General features: G+C 33.1%; 1 protein-coding gene across 2 annotated transcripts; it reads right to left on the bottom strand.

The window, feature by feature from the left end:
* Positions 1-1,008: 1,008 nt before the first annotated feature.
* On the bottom strand, positions 1,009-27,410 carry LOC143239545 (vesicle-associated membrane protein-associated protein A-like). 2 transcript variants are annotated; one of them, XM_076480719.1, is made up of 7 exons: positions 27,223-27,407; positions 21,264-21,416; positions 20,804-20,907; positions 18,656-18,736; positions 16,765-16,857; positions 14,718-14,822; positions 1,009-1,946 (listed from the first exon to the last, which is right to left on the bottom strand). In XM_076480719.1, the coding sequence occupies exons 1-7, from the start codon at positions 27,284-27,286 to the stop codon at positions 1,731-1,733; spliced, it is 816 nt and encodes a 271-aa protein (XP_076336834.1). In that variant the 5' UTR covers positions 27,287-27,407; the 3' UTR covers positions 1,009-1,730. The 2 variants fall into 2 exon arrangements, with proteins under 2 accessions (XP_076336834.1, XP_076336835.1); XM_076480720.1 differs by lacking the exon at positions 1,009-1,946 and adding an exon at positions 4,379-4,545 and having other exon boundaries at positions 27,223-27,410.
* Between the last annotated feature and the right edge of the window lie 115 nt (positions 27,411-27,525).

Below are 27,525 nucleotides of genomic sequence, written 5' to 3'. Positions count from 1 at the left end.
TAATCTTGGAAATAAAATATTGTCAGCAATGATTAATTTAAAAATTATTACATGTACCACATGGTTTAACTTAAATTGGAGTTATTTTATACAGAGTCCTAAAGTCACTAAAATTCTCCAGCTATAGATGTTTTTTTATCACAAGCAACATACTGTAAGCTAAAATAATGTTCTTATCCATGACAAAATGTTTACTGTGCTTACGGTTGACAGAAGGAAACTAATCCTGACTACCTGGAACTGATTCAGGTACAAGATGTATGAAAACATTTTGTGATCCCAGAACAAAAGTATCATGGGATATTTTTTAAATATTATTTTTAATTGGCTTTGAAGTAATCTTCTGATTGGCAAAATGTTATGAGAGTTCTGTATTATGATTATTCTTATTGTAATTTTGCCCCACCTGGTTATTTTGATGCCACATTTAATTAATATTAATCTATAGTCAAGTGATAAATGATTAGAATACACAGCAGTTAAATATACGAAACTGTTTAGTAGACGAGGAAGTAGTCTTATTTTCACCACTTTAATTGAACCACACTATAAGATTATCTAATACTTAATTATGATAAAAACAATTCCACAATTTTAATTTTAACAGCATGTATTCCTCTAAAATGTTACCACAAATAACTTGCAAGAAACCACCTAATCACATACTGTAACTAGCAAGAAATGACTAAGTCAATTATTACTATGAGGCCACTTATATTAGTTAATAACATACAGTTTTCTGTTTATAGTGCTAATATTTTTCGACAGTCTTGAGGTTAGAAAGAAATGCATCTCTATGGTGGAATCCTTTACAAAGATAAACCTTTACACACGACAATCACCGTTTACATCAATACCAAAAACTGGTCACTGAAAGCTTCCCCACACCTTACACTTCAACAATCAAAGTGATGATACTTACACAATGCACCTCAGTTAGTCAACATTACTTGTATAAACAATTCAGTTGAGAAAATGACTAAACATTATCCAATGAACTTAGCAACATTTATTCATGCTCATACTAATTTTAATAGCCAAAAGGTTAAAGAACCAAAAAGTAAGCTATGATGAAAGAAAATATAACATTTAGCTTGTAATAATAATAAAAACAAAAGTCCTATAATATATTATCATATTAAACTAATTAAGTAAGAATTGTAGTTTTAGTTATTTCTTTTATCATTTGAAATAGATACCTTCCTAATTTTGTCTAAAATCATAAACTAAATAGTCTGACCAAGAAAAATGGTAAAATTTTCAAGGACTAGAAGTGATGAAACTAATTATTCTGGATTGGTTAAAATAATATCTAACCATTTGGAATGGCATTGGGTTTTCAGAAATTAATCATATCAGAAAGTGACATCATCAACTTTAAAGTATGAATGGAATAAAGAAGCAGTATCTATGACAGTGTTCTAATAATAAGCAAAAATCATTGTACTGAATATTACAATCCACTCAAATTTATAACTTTCGTGAAATTCAAAAAGCTATTTTGATTTTGATAGCCAAGTCATTTTTTTAATCAGGATTCTTTACCCTTAAAGTCTGTCTCATGTAAACTGGCAAGATCAATTAATAATTCAAAAATGTGTTGAGCTCCATTTTTACTGTTTCTTAAAAGAAACTGGCCCAAAATAATTACAAGTTTGGTCGTAGATAAACATTAAATAAATGAGACAAGCTGAAAAAAAAAAAGGGATACATCTGTTTGGTTTCATAATCTACAATATGAATTTACCAAAGATAAAACCCAAAATATAGCCACCAATGATGATACCAATATGTATCATGTAGTTCTGATGTTGAGGTTCTTGAAAGAGTCTTGGCTGGCTCACACAAGGTGATGTTTTTTTGTCTGGGGATGGACTTGTCCTGAGTGATGAACGGATTTCTCCTGCAACAGATGAACTTGATACTCTTTGTCTTAGGCTTTCCTCCTAGATGATGAAATAGAACTCAATACAAACTAATGCTGATGTCCAAGTTCAAAATCAGCCCATTTTTCTACTTCTGTATAAAGTTTAAGAACAAATATAAACTTAAGTTCAGTTTGAAGAGTATTAAATATAAGCAACAAGTATCCCTTTAACCTCAAATTTGCCACATCAAAACTCTGATTATTCTTAAACCAGAATTATACCATATTAGGACATTAACAACTCCCAAATAAACCTGATAACTTTATCTTGTATAACCAAACAGTGAAACATATCACTTGTAACCAATTTACAGCAAGAACAAATTTCACCTAATGTAGTAAAACATTTGTATTGGATTATTACAAGTTAAAACTACTAATATTTTGCTTAGCTTAAGTGTGGTTCAGTACTTAAGTCTGTCAAAAATTTAGGATATATGTGTACGAGGTCTGTTCAAAAAATACGTGGACTGACGTCATAAAACAAAATGTACTTTATTTAGAAGTTACAGGTCTGGGACTGCTTCAAAGTACTCTCCTCCCCAATGCACACACTTATCCCAACGGTGTTTCCACTTGTTGAAACAGTCCTGGTACGCTTCTTTTGTAATGTCCTCCAGCTCCGTCGCATTTGCCTTAATCTCGGGAATCGTCTCAAACCTTCTTCCTTTCAAGGGTCTTTTGAGTTTGGGGAACAAGAAAAAATCGCAAGGAGCAAGGTCAGGCAAGTAGGGGGGAGTGGGGAAGAACAGTGATCGAGTGTTTGGCCAAAAACTCGAGTTCTGAGGGCTGAATTTTGCAGCAACGTGGTGCATCTTCAACTTTTCGGTCAAAATCTCATAACAAGATCCAACTGATATCCCACACTCTTCAGCAAGCTCCCTGACAGTCAGACGTCGATTTGCCCACACCAGGGTGTTGATTTTGTCGACGTGTGGGTCGTCAGTTGACGTGGAAGGACGTCCAGGACACTCATCGTCTTCAATGGACTGTCGACCATCCTTAAAACGTTCATGCCACTTGAAACATGCCGTACGCTTCATAGCAACATCACCGTAAGCCGTGTTAAGCATTGCAAAAGTTTCAGTCGCAGATTTTCCAAGTTTAACACAAAATTTCACAGCAAGTCGTTGCTCCTTCAGGTCATTCATTCTGAAATCTGCCAAACGAAAAAAATCACACTTCACTTAAAACCACGTAGCTAATACACAAATGAAGATATCTGCAATTGGGAAATGGCGTCATAATCAGCTGATCTGTGCAAACCTAGCGACACCAAGTGGATTCCCCTGAAACCAACTGGAGCCGCGCAATTCAAACAGTCCACATATTTTTTGAACAGCCCTCGTATGTATGATATATTTATACACACACACACACCCTTTTAATTATAAAAAAGTTTAATTTGAATATTTTCCAAAACCAAAGTATTAAAATGAAGATTTTGTCCACTCTAGTAATAACAGGAGAAAACACTTTAGTAAACCTTGGATCTGAAAAACACTAGCACAATTACTTCTGCATGAGAAAACTTCTAGGAATTCTAAATGTGATATACACTAGCACCATAACAATTGAGAAATCACAAACACAAATTTTTTATAAACTTCTGATTGTGAAACATACTACAGAGGGATCCTGTGGTCATAATAAAAGGATGAGTTTTTTAGCTCTTCAGTCCATTCTTCCACCACTGATGTTCTATGTAATGGCCCTAATTACAGGCAATTACTGTGCAAGGAAATATCCATTACACAAGACTTACATTATACGTCATGCCATTAAACTCTCTTTACATGTTTTTCAATGCTTTTAAACCATTCACAGACAATGATGTTTGAGAACTCATTTGAGTAATTTAAGATTCATGGAAAATGTTTACAAATGGTACATCATTTTGTAGAGATAGTGGCACATGAAGCTGTAATTCACTTGCACCCAGTCCATACAAATATTATATCACTTTATGGTACAGCATTATTACCTAATTATCTTGATAATATACCAAGTTGCTCTCAGAACTTTTCTTAAGTTTCACTGTAACTTATCTTTACAGTTCTATCATCTAATACTTGCAAATCCCTTGGAAAATTTTTTGTCACATGCTCTTTAACAACTTGCGAATGTTATATCACTGGCAGGATGGTAATACGTTGCCACGACTTTTCTTGACATGTGCTTAATTCAATGTAATTATGTATTTCCATTTGTAATGTGCTAAGCATCCATTGTAATGCTTGCAGTTGTTTCAGTTCTATTTCACCATACGTTTTGTCAAAATCTAATGAATTTGGACCAAATTTCATAGGCCTAATTGAATATAAACTATCTTATTTACACTTCCAGAGAAAGTTCTTTTATCTGTAAAGGATCTACGTATTCTTAGAGTACTACTGATGACAGGCTGTTTAAATTTCCTCACTGTCTGATTGTGTGATTGATAGTTGGTTATGAAGTAGCCCTTTGTTGTTGTTTTGTCCTTTCCACAACTACACCTTCCTTCACTTTGCTGATAAGTTTCAATATTAGAGATATTCCTTTCTTTGATATGCTAATATTTCATGCCTTCCCTTTTGTTATTGTTACACAACAGGAGAACATCACAAAGAATCTCGTAACTATGAGTAACAAAAAAAAAGGAAAAAAAAAGACAGTGACTAGAAATAAATATGAATACAGCAAATTAGTCAGCTACACAGATGTATTAAAAAATGATGCTAACATTTAATAGCACACAATATTTAAAAACAAGTCTGTCCCCAGTCTCAAAAAGCTAAAAAAAAATTGTCTTACTTAATTTTACTGTATAAAGGTAAAACACCACAAAACTATAGTCTCATACACTCTACATGTTTCGATATCTTAAGTCATTAATAACCACATATCTGTAGGACTATTAGGTGACTTGACCAACATCTTTGCATGGAATGGTATGAGCATCCAAATCATTCCCTAGGAGCTAGAGCTATCTGAAGGTTGAATGAACATGTTTTGAAAGCAGCATGTGTACAATGACTTGTATCACTTTGCAAAACAGAGTTATTTCTTGATTAAAGTTGTATACTGCCACCTGGGGCATGTGGACAGCTTTTGCAATTGACCCTTGTGTTCACAGACTTTCATTTGTTAAAACATCACACTTTGCTTAATTTAGTTGAGGTACAATTTGTTGCAGGTCTCTTTCAGGATGATCTTGGTGCTCTGATACCATTAAATATAAGGGATATCTCCATCTTGGAAATCCTAAATCTCTGATCAGAAAACATTGTTACCAGTGTGTGTAAATATCTTGTGCTTAAAATGGTTGGTACATACACTTCCAAAAAGTGATCAATTTTTGTAGGTATCATACTTACAAGATGCAAAGTAAAACAAAAATCTTTAAAAAGTGCATAAAAATAATGATAGAAAATTTAAGAGCAAATAGTAAAGATTTCTTTAAATACATTAAGGGTAAGCAGAATGTTAGAATGGGAATAGGGCCTTTGAGGAACAATCTGTAAAGCTAATATCTGATGATTATGGGATGGTTAAATTACAAAATTCTACTTTTTCCTTCCTAGATGGAAAGAAGATTGAACATGATGATCAAATTAATTCTGAGCTTGTTAAGAAGAAATTGGGAAATTAAAAGAATGATAAAGCTCCTGTATCAGATGATATTTATCCAAAGGTTTTGAAGGAGATTAGGAATGGGATGTGTGAGCCACTTGCTATTATTTTTTCTAAATCCTTGAATAATGAGCAGGTACCAGAAGACTGAAAATTGGTCAATGTTCCTTCTCTTTTCAAGAGAAATGAAAATTGTCCCAGTAATCGTAGACCTATTAATCTTTTGGTAGGGAAGAATCTTGCCTAACTAGACATTTTTTTGCTTATATAGATGAGGTCTTATGGATGTGGATTTAATGTTTCAAAAAGTATGTTACATGGTGCCATATAAAAAGCTTGTTAAAAAGTTCTATGTAGGTGTGAGAAATAGGTTAGCTCACTGGACTGAAAACTGGTTAAATGGAGAAAAGCAAAGTATTGCTATACATGGAGTTCAGTCAAACTTGATTAATGTTACAAGTGAAGCATCTCAAAGCTCTATGTTACAAACATATGTCTTTTTGACTTAAATCAATGATGTGGATAAAAGAATGGTCAATATATTATTTAACTTTGCTGATAACATTATTATTTCACAATTTGCTTCTCAATGATCACTTCTACTTATGAACTTTGTACTTGGTTTGCTGCTTTCCATAATTTGCTCAACCTTGTCAAATTCTTCATGTGAAGGATGTAAATTGATTGATTGATTGATTTAGTGTTTTATGGCACAAACCAGCTAGGTTATCTGAGCCAAACGTCTGGTAAAGAGGTACAAATAAATTAAATGTAGTAAAATACATAAAAGGAAATGAAGGTAAAACAAAACATCATTGAAAAACAGAAAAAGCATAAAACCAATGTTGACACCTAGTCTACAATGTTATGAGAGAAAGCAGAGTAAGAGAAGTTGTAAAGGACTTTCTCTAGCAAAATGGCAATGATCATAACCCGCCAGGAAGACTAACAGGTAAGTACAAGAACCACCGTCAGTCACCTGAAGTTGGCCTTTCCAGTCCTGGTTCAGGTTATCATAACAGTCATTATCAAAATGTAAAATAATAAAAGTTTTAAATGACATATAGCAAAATCATAATAATAATTAGCCAAATGTCCAGTAAAAAGGTAAAAATAAAGTAAATGTAGTAAAATTCATAAAAGGAAACAAAGGTAAAAATAAAACAGCAATTAAAAACAGAAAATGGCATAAAACCAATGTTGACATCCAGTCTACAAAGTTGTAAAGGACTTCCTGTAGCAGAATGGTAATGATCATAACCCGCCAGGAAGACTAACAGGTAAGTACAAGAACCACCGTCAGTCACCTGAAGTTGGTCTTTCCAGTCCTGGTTCCGGGTTATGTGTCATTATGGCTAGCACCAAAAGGTAAAGTAATAAAAGTGTTAAAAGATATGCAGCAAAATTGTAATAACAACTCGCCAGGACGACTAACAGGTAGTTCAAACAGATAGTTCAAACAGCAGCATTAGTCACCTGAAGTTGACCTTTCCAGACCTGGTGTCAAGTTATTAATATTCTGGCCATTTTCCAATTTCAAATTGAACTAGAGAGATTGAGACTCTGAAAAAGAAAACACAATTAAAAAGGTGTAATGAATAAATATCCAACACTTAAATGAGATTAAAAAGATTAATGGCCATTAAAAAACAAAAAACTTTATCAAGGTGGACAACAGTGTCACCATCACCAATACCACTAACACTGTCCAATGTTACAGACAAACCCTGGGACAGAACATGTTTAAAATAGTACTGTCGTTGAGAGTCGTAACGATGGCAAGAAAGTAAAATGTGGCTTACAGTGATTTGAATGTTTCACAAACTACACACTGGTGCAACAGTTCCATTTAAAAGAAAACGATGAGTTAAAAAACTGTGACCAATGAGTAGTCTAGTTAGAACAACTTCCTCCTTCCAAACTTTACAGAAGCTAGACAGTCAAAGCCCAATATAGAATTTTATTTGAAAAAGCTTGTTGTCGCGTTGCTCACTCCAAGTGGACTGCCAGCTGGAACAGAGCCGAGCCTTGAATACAGGACCATAGTCCATATATGGAATAGGGACAGTGGTGATAGTGCCAGAGCAGATTTAGCTGCCGTGTCTGCAAGCTCATTCCCACGAATATCAACATGGCCTGGTATCTAGATAAACTGGATAGAAGTAGATGTCAATGAGAAATGGGCCAGCCGGCTTTGAATATCAGCGAGAACAGGGTATGAGCAAACGTGTAGCGATTCCAGGGCCAGTAGAGAACTAAGCGAGTCAGTATAAATAGTGCAGTTTGAGTACTGCTCAGCTTCAATATGATCCAGGGCAAAAGATATGGCATACAGTTCAGCAGTAAACACAGAAGCTGTAGAGGGGATTCTGCGTACAACCACCGAACCACAACAAACCATGGCAGAGCCCACAGAATTACCTGATTTGGAACCATCCGTATAAATTGGAATGGAATGATTGTTCGAAAGATGTTCAGTAAATAAAAGACAGTACTTCCAATCAGGAGTATCTGCCTTTTTGAGATGACTGAAAGAAAGGTCACATTTGGGGGCTGTAATAAGACAGGGTGGGATGGGCTGACCAGTGGATTTTGCAATGTTATCCAAGGACAGACCCAATTCATCCAATTGCACCTGGATGCAAAAGCCAAAAGGAGCAATGGTAGATAGTCTGTTTTGAAAAAGTATGGCCCACTGAGGAAGGAAAACACATCCTCAGGTGGGATGTTTTGGTATGGAATGAAGTTTCAAAGAATATAGTAAAGACAGTTGCAAACAGCGAAGGTGCAAAGGTTCATGAGACTCTACGTATAAGCTTTGAACTGAGGAGGTGCGGAACGCCCCAGTGCAGAGTTGAAGTCCTTGATGATGAATGGGGTCCAGCATCTTTAAGGCCGAGGGTCTGGCAGAGCCATAGACCATTGATCTATAGTCAAGTTTTGATCGAATAAGAGCATGATATATCTTTAACACAGAACATTGATCCGCTCCCCACCTGGCAGTAGAGAGGACACGGAGGATGTTCAGTGCTCTTGTGCATTTGGCCCGTAGCTGCTTTAAGTGTGGTATAAAGGTCAGCTTATGGTCAAAGATAAGCCCCAAGAACTTGATCTCAGGGACCACTGGCAGCAAAACTTCACCGATACGAAGTTCACGATTAGGGTGAATACCCCGTTGGCAGCAAAAGTGCATGCAAACGGTTTTAGAAAGAGAGAAATTAAAGCCGTTCGCCGTAGTCCACTTCAGTACACAATTAAGGGCAGTTTGTAGTTGCCGCTCAATATATCTCATGTTCGACGACTGACATGAGATGTGAAAGTTGTCAACATAGAGTCCATTAGCAACAGTGAGAGGGAGTTGTTCAGTGATGGCATTTATCTTTATACTGAAAAGTGTGACACTCAAAACACAGCCCTGAGGGACCCCAAGTTTGCGTACAAAAGAACGGGAAAGTGTCAAACCCACACAAACTTGGAATCTTCTGTCCATTAAAAATTTTTAATAAACATGGGTAAATGGCCATGTAACCCATATACATGGAGGTCTCACAAAATGCCATACCTCCATGTTGTGTCATAAGCCTTCTCAATGTCAAAGAATATTAATACAAGATGTTCGCATTTGAGAAAGGCTTCTCTGATTGATGTTTCAAGTCAAATTATGTGGTCCGTGGTGGAGTGCTGTCATCAGAATCCATACTGGGCGAGCGTGAGGAGGTTGTTTGATTCGAGGAACCAAACAAGACAAGCATTAACCATCCTCTCTAAGGTCTTACAGAGACAGTTTGTCAAAGCAATTGGATGGTAGTTTGAAGGAAGCTTAGGATCTTTCCCAGGCTTAGAGAAAGGTAAGATAATAGCCTGGCACCAGGCATTAGGTAAAACATTCTCCTGCCAGATCCAGTTAAAAACAATTAGAAGAATATCAAGAGAAGCAGTAGAGAGATAGCATAGCATGTCATGATATACATCATCAGGTCTAACAGATGTACTGCCAGACCGATGAAGGGCCATTTTCAGTTTCACCAGTGTAAAGGGACAATTATAGCCAAAGAGAGTGTCAGTTTGAAAGGAAAGAGGTGAACGTTCTGCCCGAGTCTTGATGGCCAAGAAGGTGGAGGAACAAGCAAAAGTGCTAGATAACTGGCAAAAGCTTTCACCTAGAGTATTGGCAATGCTCTTGACAACAGCTACCTCTTGGCCATCAGAGAATAAGATGGAGAGGGGAACAGAATTGTAGTGCCCACTGACCTTTCAAACCCTGTCCCATATGACCTTGGAACTGGTGGTAGAAGATATGCTAGTTGTAAACTTAATCCACGATTCCTTCTGGCTTTGACTTCTTACCCACCTAGCACGTGCACGGGCCCATTGGAAAGCGATGCGGTTCGAAAGTGTGGGATATCTACGGTATCCCAGGCCCAATTTTGAGCCAAGTGGTAAGCAGGATTCCACCATGGACAAGGATATCATGGAAAACGTGTAAGGGTTTTAAGAATACACTGAGCAGCTGCTTGTATAATGCAGTCAGTTACCGCTGACACACAGTCGTCTATTGATGGCTGATTCACAATGGCAGGATCAAGTTCTGCGAGAGCAGTGAAAGTGGACTAGTCTGCCTGATCCAGCTTCCACCAGGCACATGGCTAGTCTCTCTCAAAAGTAAAAGGAAAATGATCACTACCCAGTGGATTATTGACAACCCTCAATGAAAAATGGGAGAATAATGAAGGGGAGCACGAGAGATCAATAGCGGTAAAGGACTGACTAGGTGCATGAAAATAAGTGGAAGAACCAGTATTGAAAAGAGAAAGATTATGATTAAAGAGCATACACTCTACACAGCAACCTCTCCTATCAATAACAGCACTTCCCTAGAGGGGATGATGTCCATTAAAGTCCCCCAGGACAAGAAAAAGAAACAGCAACTGTTCAACGAGAGCATCAAGGTCTGATTGATCATATGTCTCTCCAGGAGACAGGTAGAGAGAACAAACAGTGATGGTATGACCCAAGGAAACACGGATGGCTACGGCCTCCAAGGGTGTGTTGAGTGACAAAGACAGGGTGGCCACATGCTGATCAACCAATAAGCCACCCCACCATATACTTGTCCATCACACAGCCTGTCATTTCTGTACAGAGAAAACTGCCGAATGGTGACTGTATCAGAAGGTTTTAGAAAAGTTTCTTGTAGGGATGGTAGGAAGCAATCAGTGTTTTGATATCATCCAGATTAGAATGTAAACCTCGACAGTTCCATTGTATCAAGGTGGCCATTTTTAATGATTGGTAGGTGAAGTGGCTGGAGAACAATTCTGTTTACAACCACGTCTTTTTTCCTTACTGTCCTTATTTGGAGGAGGTCTATCGACCTCCATGGATCCTGCTCTGGGTCGATTGGGCAGGTCTTTGTTGTTGGAAGGGGATTCCAGTGACTGAGGATGCGAACGAATGATTGTTTTGCATCTTGGGGTGTGAGAAAAAGATGTATCAGAAGAAATACCTGTATATGAAACCAAAGAATGCAGATCTTGAGGTTTGTTGGAATGTATGGGAGGAACGGAGATGGGTGTGGAAGTCGATTCATCAACCTTTTTAACCATGGAGGTCAAAAGGCTTTTCATTCGTTTTAAAAATGATTCTCTTGGAGGCACAGAGAGATCTGTCTGCACTCCCACTGTAGTTGTGGAACGAAGTGCAGCAGCATTTGTCCGAGATGGAGTGGCAGACAGCAATTTCCAAGCCTCAGGATAACTTATGTTATGAGTCGTTTTCAAACGCTGCACCTCTTGTTCCTCCACCCATTTTGGGCAAGAACGAAAGTAGGAAGAGTGAGAACTATTGCAGTTGACACAATGTGGGTCCATGTCACACTCATAGAGCCTTGCCACCACAACGAGCACGTCAGGGAACCACGACAGGACGTCTTTGAGTGGCCAAACCTCTGACATTGGAAACATCGGAGAGGGTTTGGAATGTACGGCCATACCCTGCAATTTAGATAACCTGCCTTGATGGTGGCAAGTGCACACGTGGTGATGTAAATGTCAAAACGAGGATATCTGTCGGCAGTGTAACTGCAGGACCTCCTTGAGTGGAGAGACCAGCAAAAATCTCTGACTCGGGGACATTCTTCAAATCCCTCTCAACAATAACTCCTCGTGATGAATTCAAAGTAGCATGAGGGGTAACCTCAACAGGTACATCCCCAATTGCCTTTGAATTCAAGAGAAGTTCACTGTGTTGGGATGTGGATGTTTCAACCAATATGTCTCCAGATCAAAGCTTCTTTACTGACTTTGGAGAGCCAGCCTTTGGAGGCCCTCTAGTCCCTTCTGAATAAAAAAGGGGGACATTTGCCCAAAGGTTTTTCTGAAAGAGAATGTAACATAAGAAAATGAGGTACGTGTGTCATAGATGTTGAAGATTACTGCTCAGAGTCTTCAAGACGTGGTCGTTTACCTATTGACTGTTTTTTCACTATTTTATTTAAATTTTTTGGAGGATACATGGGAAAAAAGGAAAATTTCGGTACCACTGACCCCACCCACCATGGAGCCCTACGAGGGGACTCACTACAATGTCATGCAAGGACAGTGCAGCAATGCCAGGGTTTTGTGAGTACCATACCCAAACACCAGCATCAGACACAATGTTCACAACACCCGTTGAGAACTTCCAACACTGGTACTTGGTTGACTCTCGCCCAAGTGGACCAGCCGATTGACCCAAGGGGAGCCACCCAAAAGCTGTCCATCTGCAGGAATTCAAGGCCAAAGTGGTGTGTTAGGGTTGTACCCCTCAACCACCAGGATCCTCTCCTCCTATTCACGGGCCACCACGCATGGCAAACACGTGAGTGCAGAGGAGGTAAACTGAAAGAACAGAACCTTCCCTGGGAGGTCCCCTCACCACGTACAGGAATCCACACCGAGGGAAAGGATGTAAAACAATTGTTTGTTGGCCTTTTTTTGTTGTTGTTGTTGTATATATGCATTTTGGAATAACAAAAAACAAAACAAAACAGAAATTACTGTATTAATACCTTAAAATTTTACTATATCAGTTAGTAACCAAGCTGTATTTTTATCTAAAAAATATGATTTCCATCTCCATAATCTCCTACCATACCACTTCAATTCTATCATGAAAAGGTTTTCTTCAGAGGCTGAGAAAACCATGCTAGTTACATTTTAAGCTCTTGACTGAATCCACATCACTGGGCAAAACAGGTGTATGTATGCATTTACAAAAACAGAAGAAATGAGCAGGGCCTCCTTAGTGAATCCTTTGATTCACTAAACAAAATATTTTAGAAAAGAGAAAATACAGGATATTCTTATCTAGTAGCTTGTCAATACAAGTAATTTGAGTTTCTAATTCATAAGATGTTAAACTTTATATTTGGACAACTCAAGTATCTAATTTAAACTAAAGCTGCAATCAACATGTCATGTGACAGACAAAAATGAATATTTATGATTTTTAATATTTACTTTTAAAATAAGAAATTAACTAATATATAATACAAAAAGCTGTATTATAATCTACAATTTGATACCAATCTTGTTGACATATGTTTGTAAAATAGTAGTTCAATAAAATTTTGAATGCAAGTCTACAAACATGATTACATGCCCTTTGGCCATAGAAAGACCCAATGAGATAGGGTTAAGCCATCTAAGCAGTATGCTATTGCTAGTAATAATGCAAACAGGATTATAGGTTGTATCTGCAGAAATACTAAATTCAGGTCTAGAAAAGTCATATTTCCATTGTAGAAGTCACTGGTTAGGCCACATTTGGAGTATTATGTTTAGCCTTTGGCTCCTTACTTAAGACATTGAACTGTTGTAAAAGTTCAGGGAACAGCTACTAGGATGAAAATGTTATCATTTGAGGATATATTAAGATATCTAAACTTCTTTACTATTTAAAAAATAATTAGGAAATATCTGATTGAAAAGTGTTTAAGATTGTTAAGAGAAGTGAGAATGTTGATGCATCATCTGGTTTTCATATTTAATAGTGAGAATGTTGATGCATCATCTTGTTTTCATATTTAATAGTGAGAATGCTAAGACTAGGTTACACAAGTAAAACTTTTGGCAGAAAAAAGTCATCTTCAGTTAAGACAGCTTTATTTTTTTTCATTACAGGATGGTTGACCTCTAAAGTGGGTCATCTTCAGATGCATTGGATGCAGTTAATTTAAAGGTGCTTAAGGAAAAACTTGATAAATATTTGAACGATAAAGGCAGGCTTTGAGGGTTTTTTCTAGGGTTTAGTTAAATTTAATGAACAGGACAGCTCAGATGAACCAAAAGACCCTTGTTGTCCTTTAAATTTATGTTATAACCATTATGAACCAACCAAAAATGCTAACATGGAGATATTTAATCCCTCCCTTTGTTAACTTTGTGTTTTAAGTTGCAAAAACACAGATATAATAAAAAGTATTCAAAACCAAACCTAGTCAAAAAAATTGACAAATAATTATTTTATAATAAAAACTGTTAAATAATTTACAATGGAACTTGGATATCAAACATGACTTTTGTTAGTGAAATCACTTACAATAACAGTATAAATATATTATTTAATTTAGACAACAGTTAAAATATCTCTGTTGATTAAATTAAAAGTTAAAACCCTATTTTAACACTCCTACGAAAAGACGTTTCTAGTCCTGATTTCTCCAAGCCCGTTCCCCTGGCTGTGGTTTCACTAGATAGTAGATAGGGACAGTGGGAATCTCGTTAATCAATTCATTAATGGATTTAAATGGCAATTTCATTTAAATACAAAATTATTAGCCTAATATTAATAACCTTTCAAGTTGCTCTGGGGCCTATTAGGCCCCACTTTTTGTAGGAATGTTAAAGTTATTGCTGATTTGAAAACACATTTTGATACAATATTCTTAAATTATTGTAATTATTATAGTGAGAAACATTAGTTACAAAATTCTCATCTTCATGTAGATTTGAAAAACATTATATTGCAGAATTTCTGAGTTGTTGTAAAGTTGAAACAAGTTTTTGACACAATTTCTTACCTGTTTTAAGTTTGGTGCATTTGCTACAGAATTCCAAAGTTCATATAGATTTGTAACATATTTCTGATACTATTAAAGTAGATTTGTGTTTAAAAAGCAACTTTAAAATTTGCCTACTTTGAGTTTACTGTTTTCTTGATGCAAATTAATTATATCTTCCTTCAGTCTTCTGTACTCTTCTTGGTATTTTGTAAGCTCTTCATCTAATTGGATGTTACTAGTCTGGATAAAACAAAAGTAACAAATTAGTTTTCATATATACCCTTGTTCATTTTATTAAAACAAAACTTAATTACAGTATACTTCCATATGTATTTAACTGGGTAAAGTCTCCTGTTATAACATCTTTATGACAAAAACTTTAGTTTTAAAATACTTTAGGTTATTTATCCAGAATAATAAGAGATATTTAGTCTATTTGACTGAAGTATTCCTATTAATGTTTTTTTCCCACAAAACTAATCAATAAGAGAACAAGCATCAAAACTAACTCAACTCTTTTGCAACGACTCAGTACAATATATAAATGAGTTTGTACACACATTTGTATATGTTAAAATATTTACATGATGTATCTTTTGATGTAGTATGGGCATCTTCACAAAATTCAGTAGACTTTCAGTAAAGATAAGTTTTTTTTTGTTGTTTATTTTTTTTTATATATATATATATATATATACAAAACAATCAGATTTCTTAATGAAATATTTTTACCAAAGATTTGTTTATGATGATATAGTCAGTCTGGTTGGTTACTAGTCCAAGTGAAAAGGTTTTGTGTTATGACTAAAAAACTATTAATTGTCCCAAAAATCTCGTATTATTTGTCTAGTCTCTAAAATCTGAATACATTTCATGTTTGTTATAAATAACAAGTTTTTTGTTATTTTTCAAACCTCAACTATACTGGGCCTGTCAATTAATTGACTGACCTCAAAGCCATCATAAAACATAAGGAAATAAATGTTTTTTTTTCATGCTAGCAGGACTATATGTCATAACATGAAAATACAAATATTTAAGTAACTTCAGTCTCATAATGTTATATATTTATTATTCTTATATTATATTAACCATCTGGTCATGTCTGACTGATATTACACAACTTTTATTAACACAATGTACATGCACTCATGGTACTGTATATTACAAGATAATAGTCCACTAAAACACAGCCAAGACAAGGTCCCTTTGTAAAAGACCAAAGGTCTTTTATATAGTATTGGATATAGTAACATTTTAAATTGTTATAATCTATATACATGTATAATGCATATAGATTATAACAATTTAAAAATAAGTTTCATAACTTATTTTTTCTTAAAGTATAGAATGATAAATAAAGAACTAAAACAATTATCTCTCCTACCTATGATCTATGACCTTTGTTGCTGCTGGACACAGGTTGCTTAGCCTTTTAAAATTTTGCACGTGGAGGATATCAGATAAAATTTTTACATACATACATACACACACACACACACAGTTGAATAACCAAAATATCATAAATAACTAATGATAACATACAATTCCATTATAATTGATTAAACTTAGTAACCAAGTAGTATTTAGATCTAAAAAAGTATTAAACTTTGAGCAGACTAAAGACAATCTACTTTCTTGAAATCTTGGCTCAAAAGAATTTGGGAGCCTTTTCACATATTAAAATGGCTGAGAAAATCACTAGGGAGACATTCTAAGCTGTCAATTGATTATTCACATCATATATTGAAATAAGTGTATGTAAGGGTCAATACTGTTAATCTCAGTTTCTAATTTGTACAAAAATATAGACTATATTTTGACATCACAAACATAATCTTACACAATGCTGTGGTCAACATACCCCGTGACTTACTAAAACCTATACTCAGGTGGGTTCTTTTAATATTTACTTTTAATTTTAAAAAACTCATACACATTAAAGTTTGAATTATAATCTACAATATGATTCCAAAGTTACTTGGATAAATTCATAATAGTTCAATACAATTTTTAATGCAATTCAATTACCACAAAATGGTATTTTACCCATGACCCATAGTAAAGGGATTAATAAAATACATAATACTGTATGGCATAGTTTTCCACCTAAATTTATATCTTTACTAAAAAAAAAATATTCAAATATTTTCAAGTAATGTTATCAGGTAAATCATCTTACCTTTGGAGAAGGTTTTGGTGATGGGTCAGGGGTTATTTTACTAACAGGTATGGTTTCATCAGTCTTTCCAGCAGTAATAGTATCTAGGTTATTCTGGAAGGATAAGAAACATTACAAGCACTCTTTAAAGTTGGATAAAAATGGAGGCAACCACAGTAACTTTCATGTAAAACACCTACTATAAATGAAAATATCTTCACATTTGTATGTTGTCAAGTGTGTAATAGCATAATTTTCAAAACAATAATTTTAATTAACTGATTCTGTTTTGACTGAACTTCATAAATGTTCAGTAATTTGATTAGAATCATTCTATTCAATGCTAAGCTGTTTCAAAATATAAGAAATTACTGAAAAATCTAGACATGTAATCAAAGTAAACTTCATTTAAATAAAAGAAAATTTTACAACTACTTGAACAAGCAGCAATGATGTCCAACTTTTTACAAACAAAAAAGAAATACTACAATGGTTTAAAATTATGTTAAAATACAAAAACACAGGAACCTTCTGCAGAAGTATAAAACTGTCAAACACAAAGAACACTGAAGACTCTGAACCAGAGAGATTCAAATATTCAAAAAGTTGTCACAAGAACATAACTTGAGTCAAACAGAGAAAATATTATAAAGACAATCGAAGAGGGTCAAACAGAAACAGTGTATTGTGAAGTGAATGCAATGAACTCTCTTACGACAAAGTCAGTCATGTCGACTGATTTTGTAACCACTTTTGTGCTTGTACAAGTTTCTATAATATAACTTTATACATTTTGGGTATCTTCATAAAATTTTGCATACATTTAGTAAACATTACAATTTTTTTATATATCCAATTTTTTTATGAATAGTTTTACTAAAGATGTATCTCTGAATTTATATAGTATTTTCATATAGAAGTCCAAGTTTAAAGTGATTTTCATGTCAAAACTTATTTTCTTTGTTTGAAAAATTCTAAATTTTAATTGTGCAATAAAATTAAGTGCAGAAGAAGGGATGACTAGAAAGCAAGTATCACACTTCTCACACTTGGGGAAATTCTAGATTTTTTAAAATATTACCTTTTTATAAGAACTTAAGTCTTATATACTATTAAAATATGGATTACTAGCTATGTTTTATGATACATTTATTAGCATATCATGAAAAAAGTAGTTTAATTCAATTTTGAATCTACTTCATTAAACCACTGTGACATGCAGGTTGTTAAAAGAGAGTAAAATGTAAAGTAAAAACACTAAAAACACAACTAAAAATAATCAATGAAAGAAAAGGAAACACAAAGAATGTAACTAAAAAAATCAAACAGAGGGAACACTGAGGAAAATGAAAATAAAGAAAGTCAAGTAAAAAGAGAGAGCACTATACTATAAAAAAAAAATACAACTAATGAAAATCAAACAGAACACTGAGCAGAACACAACAGTAGAAAAAAAAATATAACACCTTCTGGGGAGGACATAACACTGAAGAAAATCCAACTGAAAAGACTCAAACAGATAGAAAACACCAAGAGGAAGACAATGGAATATATACAATAAAAGCAGACTTCTACAACTATAATTGTAACATTGGTAAACCTAACAAGCTGAATGATGAAGTAGTAGCATTTGGAACTCTTTTCTACAAATGTAAGAACACCAAAAGCAAAAGACGAAACAGCACCATCACACATAATATGAAATGGTGAGTCTGACTGTTGATTGAAATGAAAACAGAAAAGAAAAAGATAAATATAAATAATATGTATTACTTCTCATTGGCCTTGAGTTTAGGAATATCAAACAACTTTAACATGTCATCACACAAAATGCATTTCATAAACATTTTAATGTGTAAAAAAAAAAGTTATTCACAAAATAACATAAGACCTGGAAGAATTATTGACTTACTGATGTTGTGTTCTCACTGGAGTCATGAAAAACACATCTTAGTTTGGAGTCCATTAAACTTTCTGGGCTGGCTTCCTTCCACTAAATAGAAATACCATTAATTTAGTTATTGTGGATCATATATGTATATATTAATATTTAGTCATATTTATTTTAAATACCGTAATGTGCAAAAGTGTTAGAACAAAGTAAAAAATTAGACTACAGGATACTTTCAAAGCATAATGGAAGGTAAATCAAAGGTGTATCATCAAAATTTTATTAACTTTCAACTTTAGTACAACAAACTCTGGAAGTGCTCGAGTTCAGCAAACAGTTAATACTTGGTGTCCCCCATTTGCTTTAATAATTGCAGAGTCTTTCAAGCATTGTTGCAGCATATTTAAAGTGTTCTCAAGGATTTTACTCCACATATATCTAATACAGTCACATAAAATTGGAAGTAACTCTTGATTTGTCAAGTTTTTGACCTATCAAATCCCAGATCCATTTGATTGGGTTTACATCAGGGATCTGTAGAGGTCACTGCATCAGTTAAAAGACTCCAACAGCTTCTTTCTTAGGTAAGTAATTTCTGCATAGATTAGATGAATATTTGGGGTCCTTATTTTCAACGTTGTAGAATTCTTTGCCAATAATATGCAAACCATTTGGTATGCCATGACAGATTAGTATATAATGGTACTTGTACTTATCCATTATTCCATTCATTTTGCAAATATCTCCTGTTGCCTCAGCAGAAAAACATCCCCCAAATCATCACACTGTCTCTCCCATGCTTTGTGGTAGGTGCTATTCATTGTGGTACGTATCTTTCACTTTTCTTCTATTGAACATACCACCCACACCTTGAACCAAATATTTCAAACTTAGACTCAAACACAGGAACCTTCTGCAGAAGTATAAAACTGTCAAACACAAAGAACACTGAACACTCTGAACCAGAGATATTCAAATATTCAAAAAGTTGTCACAAGAACATAACTTGAGTCAAACAGAGAAAATATTATAAAGACAATCGAAGATATTGTTGTAATTCAACAATACAATAAAACTGTATGCATTATACACAACACTTTTCCAACCATCAACAGTTCAGTTTTGTACTTTTTAGCAACTTTCAGTTTCTTGACAACATTTGGAGATAGAAGTAAACGTTTTCAACTGCTATACAACCAGAGAGGGTGGATGGAAGAAAGCTAAGGGTTGTTGCAAATGGAGTTCAGGGCTTCAGTCTCAAGACCTTTGCTCTTTTTGATTTACATCAATAACATACATGAAGGAACAGTCATTAAACTTGCAGATGATATTCAGGTCTTGGGTGTTAGCTGTGTGGAGGATGCTGCTGCATAACAAAAGGATTTAGGTCATTTAGTAAGTTGGGCAAATAAATGGAAGATGGGTTTTAATTATAATAAATACAAGATAAGCTTGTGGGTTATTGTATTTTGAATTTATATATAATTTGGATGGGAATAATCTTTAAAATATTATCAAAGAAAGGGTTCTTGGCATAATAATTGATCAGTCTTTAAAGTCATCCAAGCAGTGTGTTGTTGATAGTAGTAAGGCTTGGATAACATGTCTGGTTGTGATGGATATCAGGAACATTTTGCTTTTACACACAAACATTAAACAGTTGGGGAAAAAAATACATGTTTATACATGAAAAACTAACTTTTATACAAACACACTAATCAGGCTACTATATCATACTGCATCTGGTTAACAATGTTTTGACATTCTGTAATGGCATGGAAGGATTAGCTGAAAGCAGAAAGTTGTCCCAACACTTTTGCACAGTACTGAATACAGACACAGTCTGAACAAAGAAATAAACATCTGTCCAGAAATGGCTTAGCATGATATTGGTGTACCATGAGGCTTCAAATCCTCATTAATAAGGATGGCTGGCCTTATACACATACAGAAAGCATTTATAGAAATTCACAAAATATTCCATTAACATTTGCACATCCATGTTCATTGAAATGATTTCCAACTCTTGAAATAACTTACTTCCATATTAAAGAAGCTAAATGGTCTAAATTAATATAAAACTTTTAAAACAATAACTATAGTTTAATATAAAGAAACAAAATAAAGGCTCTTTGATAAAATTAAAAATAGATGACCAATCAAACTTACCAAAGTTTCAAGATTTACTTCATCCTCAGGAGCAAACATTGTTTGTACCATAAACTTGTGTTTATGTTTTTCATTAGGATCATAATCAAAAGGTTGAAGCATAACTGAAAAAATAAAACATTAAACATTCTTGTATTAATAATTACTTGCAAAAGCTCAAACTTTTAATTTATTAAATTCCTTAAACCACCTACCCAAAAGTTTTATGTTAAATACTCTACTTTCCTTTGTTTACCATGAGCAATATTTGTGAAAGGGCCATCTCTAATTCATAATTCAAATTAAATATACAAATAAAAACAATACATCCTAATTATGAATGGGGAAAAAAATTAATTTAAAATTTATTGGTCTGAATCAAACAGATGAACAAGTATTTCATTCTTACATAAATACACATATAAACAGTAATATCTTTTGTCAAAAATATTAGAAATTTCTCATTGCTCATCACACTTACCAGCCACATGCACAGTTTGTTTTGGTTCTATGAGGCCACTATTTGGGCGTACACAATAACGTTTTGGAGCAGTGGTCTTCACCTTGAAGCAAACCCTCCGTTCTGAAGGATTGAAAAGTTTTAGGTGTGAGGTTGTTACATCTGTAAAAGGTCCTGTAATAGAATCATGAATAGTTCAACATTAATATTTATAATGTGATAAGTGTTATGTTAATTAAATTGAACAAACTACATTTCAATTTGTTCTTTACTTAAATGCAATATTTCTGTCTACATCACTGACAAGTATTTACGTGTTCCTTAAATTGAACAAACTATCTTCGAATTTGTTCTTTACTCAAATGCAGCATCATTTCTACCTACATCATACTGTTATTTGAGCCAAAGAAAATTATGCTACATATGTAATGAAGCTTCAGGTACATATAACGTACGAATTCAATAAACTTGTGATAATAAAAAATACAGGATTTTTATGTCATAATTAGCAACAGTATCTAACATTACTTGTACATATTTACAGACTACACATGAAATAAATGCTTGTTAATCATTTCATACAATAAATTTTATCTACTTCCTAGTAATGTTAGTAACTGATTACTTTTGAATTCACTCAACAAATTTTTTGTTGCATTTAAGAAACTTTTTATAAACATTTTATTGATACTTCACATTTAAAAAAACTGTCAAAATTCACAATTCAGATTCAATATATCCAAATAAAATTTTTTAAGTAATAATTTGTATATTTAAAAGTATTAGGGTAGAAAGTTTCAAACTTTAGTTTCAATGAACTAATCAGCTTTGTTTTTTGAAAATCCTTTGTATTGCATGAACAGAAAATGCCTACTTGTGCTTTAAAAAGGTGTAGAAATCTGATGCTTTGATCATAAAATTTTTAACATTTTGCAAATTCCAATAACAAGCTCTACCACAGAATATAGTCAGGAGCTTCAATGCTGAGATTACAATGTGGAAAATAATTAATATAAAAACACACTACAAGACAAAATTTTTGTTTTATATCAACAGCACACATGAAATATTTTGATTAAACTGATTTGTTATAGATTTTAAGTGTCAAAATTTACAATAAATACTTTTTGGACTTTAAATACCTAAAGTAATAAAATGAATATGTTAAGACATTTATTATAACAAAACATTTAGTCAATATTTCTGTTCATCATTCTCAAAAACAATGGAATAATTTATGAATCAGTAATACAAGTAGCTATGCATAACATATATGCTTTGAATAGAATGATAAAGGAGGTGCCTAATGTATGACATGCATGTTTATATACATATTTTCACATGTTAAGTATTTATACCATAACTTTTAATGTTATATGTGTATCTTTCCAAAATATACAGTATACATAAAATCATTTTATAATGAGGTATTTTTACCAAAGGTTTGTTTGTGAAAATATCAAGTATGTTTTGTTATTAGTCTGAGTGTAAGTGATTTGTGTATCACGATTAAAAACTATTCATCCTAAAAGATCTCAAATATTTGTGTAATCTCTACAATCTCCTGCATACACAAAATGTTTGCTTTCAGTAAAATTTTACATTTTGTCTGTTATTTTCTCTACCCTAAGTATAGGTTGTCTGACAATTTGACCAACATTGTAACCACCATAAAAAATTAGGAAATACAAATTATGCTTTTTCATTCTTGAATACCTACAGATTATAAAACAAATATTTAGTCACAATAACTCATACATTGCAACACTATGTATTTATCTTTTTTATTATATTGGCCTTCCAGTTATGCTTTGTTAATATTACAGTAGTTTCAAGTACATGACGCTGCACATGTACACTTAAGTTACCATATTCAGTCTTTATAAAATGACCCGTCTTGGCTGTATTAGAGGTCTAGTATTTTGTAAAATAAAGTAACATTTCAATCACTACATTATATACGTATATAGATTGACTATTAATGAGCCGTTTTTACATATATAATTATCTCTTATTATGACCTTTGTACATGGTTGCTGCTTCCCATAGCTTGCTAAGCCTTATGAAATTTTCCATGTGAAGATGTGAAGTAAAATAATAGTTTGTTTTATACACACACACACACTTGAATTACAAAAAGACAACAACCATAAATCACTGTATCAATACCACAGAAGTCTATTATAATTTATCAAGTTTAGTAACTAAGCTGTATTTGGGTCTAAAAAATGTATGAAATTTTAAGCAGACTAAAGACAACCTACCTCCAAGAAATCTTGTTTTGAAAAAACAAAATGTCACACTCTTACACAAAAATGGCTGAGAAAGCCACAAGAAAGACATTGAGATGTTAGTTGGTTATGTAAGTATGTATAAAGAGCAAGTTCCAAAAATGGTAAAAAAAGTGGGGACACTGTTTGGTTCACCATGAGAGATCTTAAGCAAATGGAAAAGTTAAAATATTTTATATTGTAGCTTGTTAACATCAGTAATTTGAGTTTCTAATTCATACAAAAATACAGCCTTCATAATTTGACATTACAAACATAATTTGAACCAGTGCTACATTCAATGTAGCACATGATACACAAAAACAGTTTTATTTTTAATATTTACTTTTAAATAAAAAAACTGAATAATATATAATATTAAGATCTGAATTATAATCTCTGGTTTAATACAAAACTTGACATTCATAAAACAATAGTTCAATAAAAGTTTGAATGCAAGTTAATAAACAATGTGATCTGTACACTCTTGCCCATCAACTACTTAAACTGAATGCTGATACAGAACCATCCAACTTCATGTGATAAATCCCTTTTTTCTGTTCACTTTGAAACAATATCCCACTAGGAGTAACCATGCTTATAAGAATAGTGTCAATTTATAAGAACTCAGGAACCATTCATCACATTTTAACATATTTTAATATGATTAAACAATCCTTAAAACCCAAATTTTAAATAAATGTTGATTGTTGACACAAAGTGTAAGTTCTCATTACTGTAACCTACGGACACACTAGTGCATGTTTTTGATAACTGAGCCAACATTCTACAATACAAACTGCTACAAAAGCAAAGTTACTAACAAAGTTTATTTTGGTCTGGTTAGTTGATTGGTTTGGCATTTTATGGCACAAAGCAACTAGGCTATCTGCACCATTTTGGTTTAGAAGGATGTAGTCAACTAATAACTTAGCTTTAATCTGATACAAATTTGGTCTTGGACAGTGACATCATTTGCATGGTGCACAGATTCACCCAAATGTTTCTTGCATTGTTTTAATTATCCCAATTCCAAGTAAAAACATGTTTTGAAATATGTTTAAAATATTTATCAATACTATAAGCCACCAAGTTGTCATTTTTATTGCATCTTAAAGGTTACCGTATACTTATTTAAAAAGAAACAATACGAATACATGCTCAGTACCACAAAAAATAAATCAAGTTTGTGGTTGAAACTCATGACTAATCCATTGACTGGAATAGAAGAGATAAATTTTACACTTAACTTGCACATTAAATCAAAATATATTTTCAACAACAATCATATTTTTAAAATATTTTTTGTTGCAAAGTTCTCAGCACAAAATTTAAATTGAAATATAACACTACTCAAGTAGCTTCAAAATATTTTGGTACATCTGAAGGCTTATCACCTATGGTTAACAACACTGTTATGGTAAAGTGAGCCACACATGCTTAGAAATGGAGCAGCACCATGGTAAGAAGTTTGTTCTTTGTCCTCAAAACAGTAAAATGTCTTTACAAAGTTTTTCATAACTTAAACTATTAATGTTCTAATAAAAAATGTATTATTGCAATCAAAAACACTATATCAAATTAAATTATTGTTGACAAAGCATTAAAATTCAGTGGCTCTGGAGTATCAGATTAGTATAAATGTGGTCTGAGACCAGTGTCACAGTACAATTAGTTTCATACTTCTGTACCTTTCAGAATATGTCTTCCATTTTGTAAGTTTTAAATTTTAACCTTTAGATTATGGCTATCTGAACATTTATGTGCATGCTCAACTGAATAAAACCCTGTTTGTACCTTTCCATTTTTCAAAACTGTGTGAAATAATTTTAGATCATGTGATTTGATGAAATAATCTATACTTTTATGCATGATTGTATTAAAGAATAATGAATTATTAAAATGTAAAAAAATTAATTTTCATTAGATATTAATCAAAATGCATTATATTACTTTACACTTTGCTTCTAAATATTGTATTTAGATGTTTCTAATTTTACTAGTTTTTCATTCATAAACTTTGATATCTTTTTCATGCAATATAAGAAGAAACAGGCAATTATCATATTTGATTATTGAAGTAATACGAGACAGATCACAAAAATAATGCTTTTGAATTCCATCATAAATATTTAACTTGAAATATTTAGTATACAACAAATACATTCAGCTGATTTTAAACTTCACCTAGTCTATGGGTTATATCATAAGATCTTACTTTAAAATATTTTAGCATAAATGTACACCTCATAGGCAAAAACAAACACCAACTAAAACATGAAATGTAGAAATATCCTTTCATAATATGTAACATTTGTCAGCCATATTAAATATCTTAATAAATAGAGAATGTTTTATTGTTCAATAGAGTCTAGCAGTTTCAAGTAATACATTAACACTAAGCATCTGACTACTTCTAATGACAGTCACAGATGGTGCGATATACTCTCTCATTATGTATACTGATTAAGATGTTAAGCTATGAATATGGACTTTCAACTGAAATAGTTACAAGGGCAGTTTTGTGGATGGGAGGTTATCTTATTTAGACAGGTTCCTATTTTCTCTCGAGAAAATGGTAAGAGGTGTTGTAATTGAATATTATAAGGTTATCCAGACAAGACTGGATACTCTCTATACTTTTTGTAATAGGCTGACTGACTTATGGTATGAGTTGTCACCAACATCTTACAAGAGTTTAAAAACAGAACTGAATTTATGAAAACTACAGATAGTTTAAATTTATACTTATGCTCAAAGGTGAGTGTGCAGAGGCAGCCTTGAGGTACCAAATAGTCCTTTATTGCCCATATGATACAATTTCTGTGACATTTTAAATTATTGATAATATTTTTATATACAAGACAACCCAGATCTTTACTGGCTTCTAATTTCTTTTCTTTTTCACATCATAACTGTAGCAATTACAATACATATGAATTTTCTGTACTTTCCTACCATTAGTACTAGACACCATTGAAAAGCAGCATATAACAGTATCGGACAATGAGGAAAGCAGTCAAATGCAGAACAGTGGTGCATTACTTTTAATGTTCTTACATATCCCCCATGGACACACATACTACATATTTGAAACTACGATTCTAGAGATACAAGCACAACTGTAACCATTAAGTTTTATCTTTTTTTTCATGAATTTCTTTATAACCATTCAGCAACTACATTAACTTGAAGTTAACTATCATAAACTTGCTAAGTAAGTAGAATAAACCTATTATACCAAAACTATTATTAAGTAATAGTGATTAACACTAGTACAACATGTTGAAATTGAACTAAATATATTAAGTTGTGATAACTGATTGTGACATTCAAAGCCATGGTCTAAAAGTGAGGGCTACCTCATCAATATGGAGAAAGTGTTTATAAAACATTTTTATAGCATTACTACTGGTACTATTAAGCAGTAGCAAAACGTATTAAACTTTGAAAGTTATATTAGTACTATTAATACTACTATTACTAGTACTATTATTAGTAATATTAATTGATAACGTCAGTAATAGTAACTTTTAGGCCTATCATACGTTAGACACCGGTAAATAAGCAATTACTGAACCAACTTGATGCTCTATGGTGTATTACTATTAAATCATTATGAACATGTTAATATTGCTATTTATTATTTAACAAGGGCAGTATTCTAAATTACTAATACTAATAATTTACGACTAATTCTTTTTACTTACCTTTAAAGTGTAACTCTGACTGTGGTTCAAGTATTAATATTTGGTCTATTATTTTTCCTGACATTTTAACTGATAATATGCTGTTTTAACTTTATCAAACGAGAACAGTTTCCTACAAAGCCTCCCAATTTCTGTACGTGGTTCGACAAGGCAGAAGATACAAACGCATGCTCTATTTCAGTTTACCCACGTGACGATAATGACAAATTTGTTGAAATTTTTACAATATTTAAATAAGCAGTTAAACTTCTCTTTTAATAAAACAAAACACATTACAATAAATAACATATGCAGACAAAGGGG

This window comes from Tachypleus tridentatus, chromosome 13 (assembly GCF_004210375.1).
Source record: "Tachypleus tridentatus isolate NWPU-2018 chromosome 13, ASM421037v1, whole genome shotgun sequence".
NCBI classification, from domain to species: domain Eukaryota; kingdom Metazoa; phylum Arthropoda; class Merostomata; order Xiphosura; family Limulidae; genus Tachypleus; species Tachypleus tridentatus.
This window is presented reverse-complemented; position numbering and strand designations above follow the sequence as displayed.

Excerpts from the sequence above, each read along its gene's own strand:
- LOC143239545 (XM_076480719.1), bottom strand. The coding sequence starts at position 27,286 with ATGTCAGGAAAAATAATAGACCAAATATTAATACTTGAACCACAGTCA. Across the intron at positions 21,417-27,222 it reads GTCAGAGTTACACTTTAAAG|GACCTTTTACAGATGTAACA; the intron begins GTAAGTAAAAAG and ends ATTCTATTACAG. Across the intron at positions 18,737-20,803 it reads AAGTAAATCTTGAAACTTTG|TGGAAGGAAGCCAGCCCAGA; the intron begins GTAAGTTTGATT and ends ATTTCTATTTAG.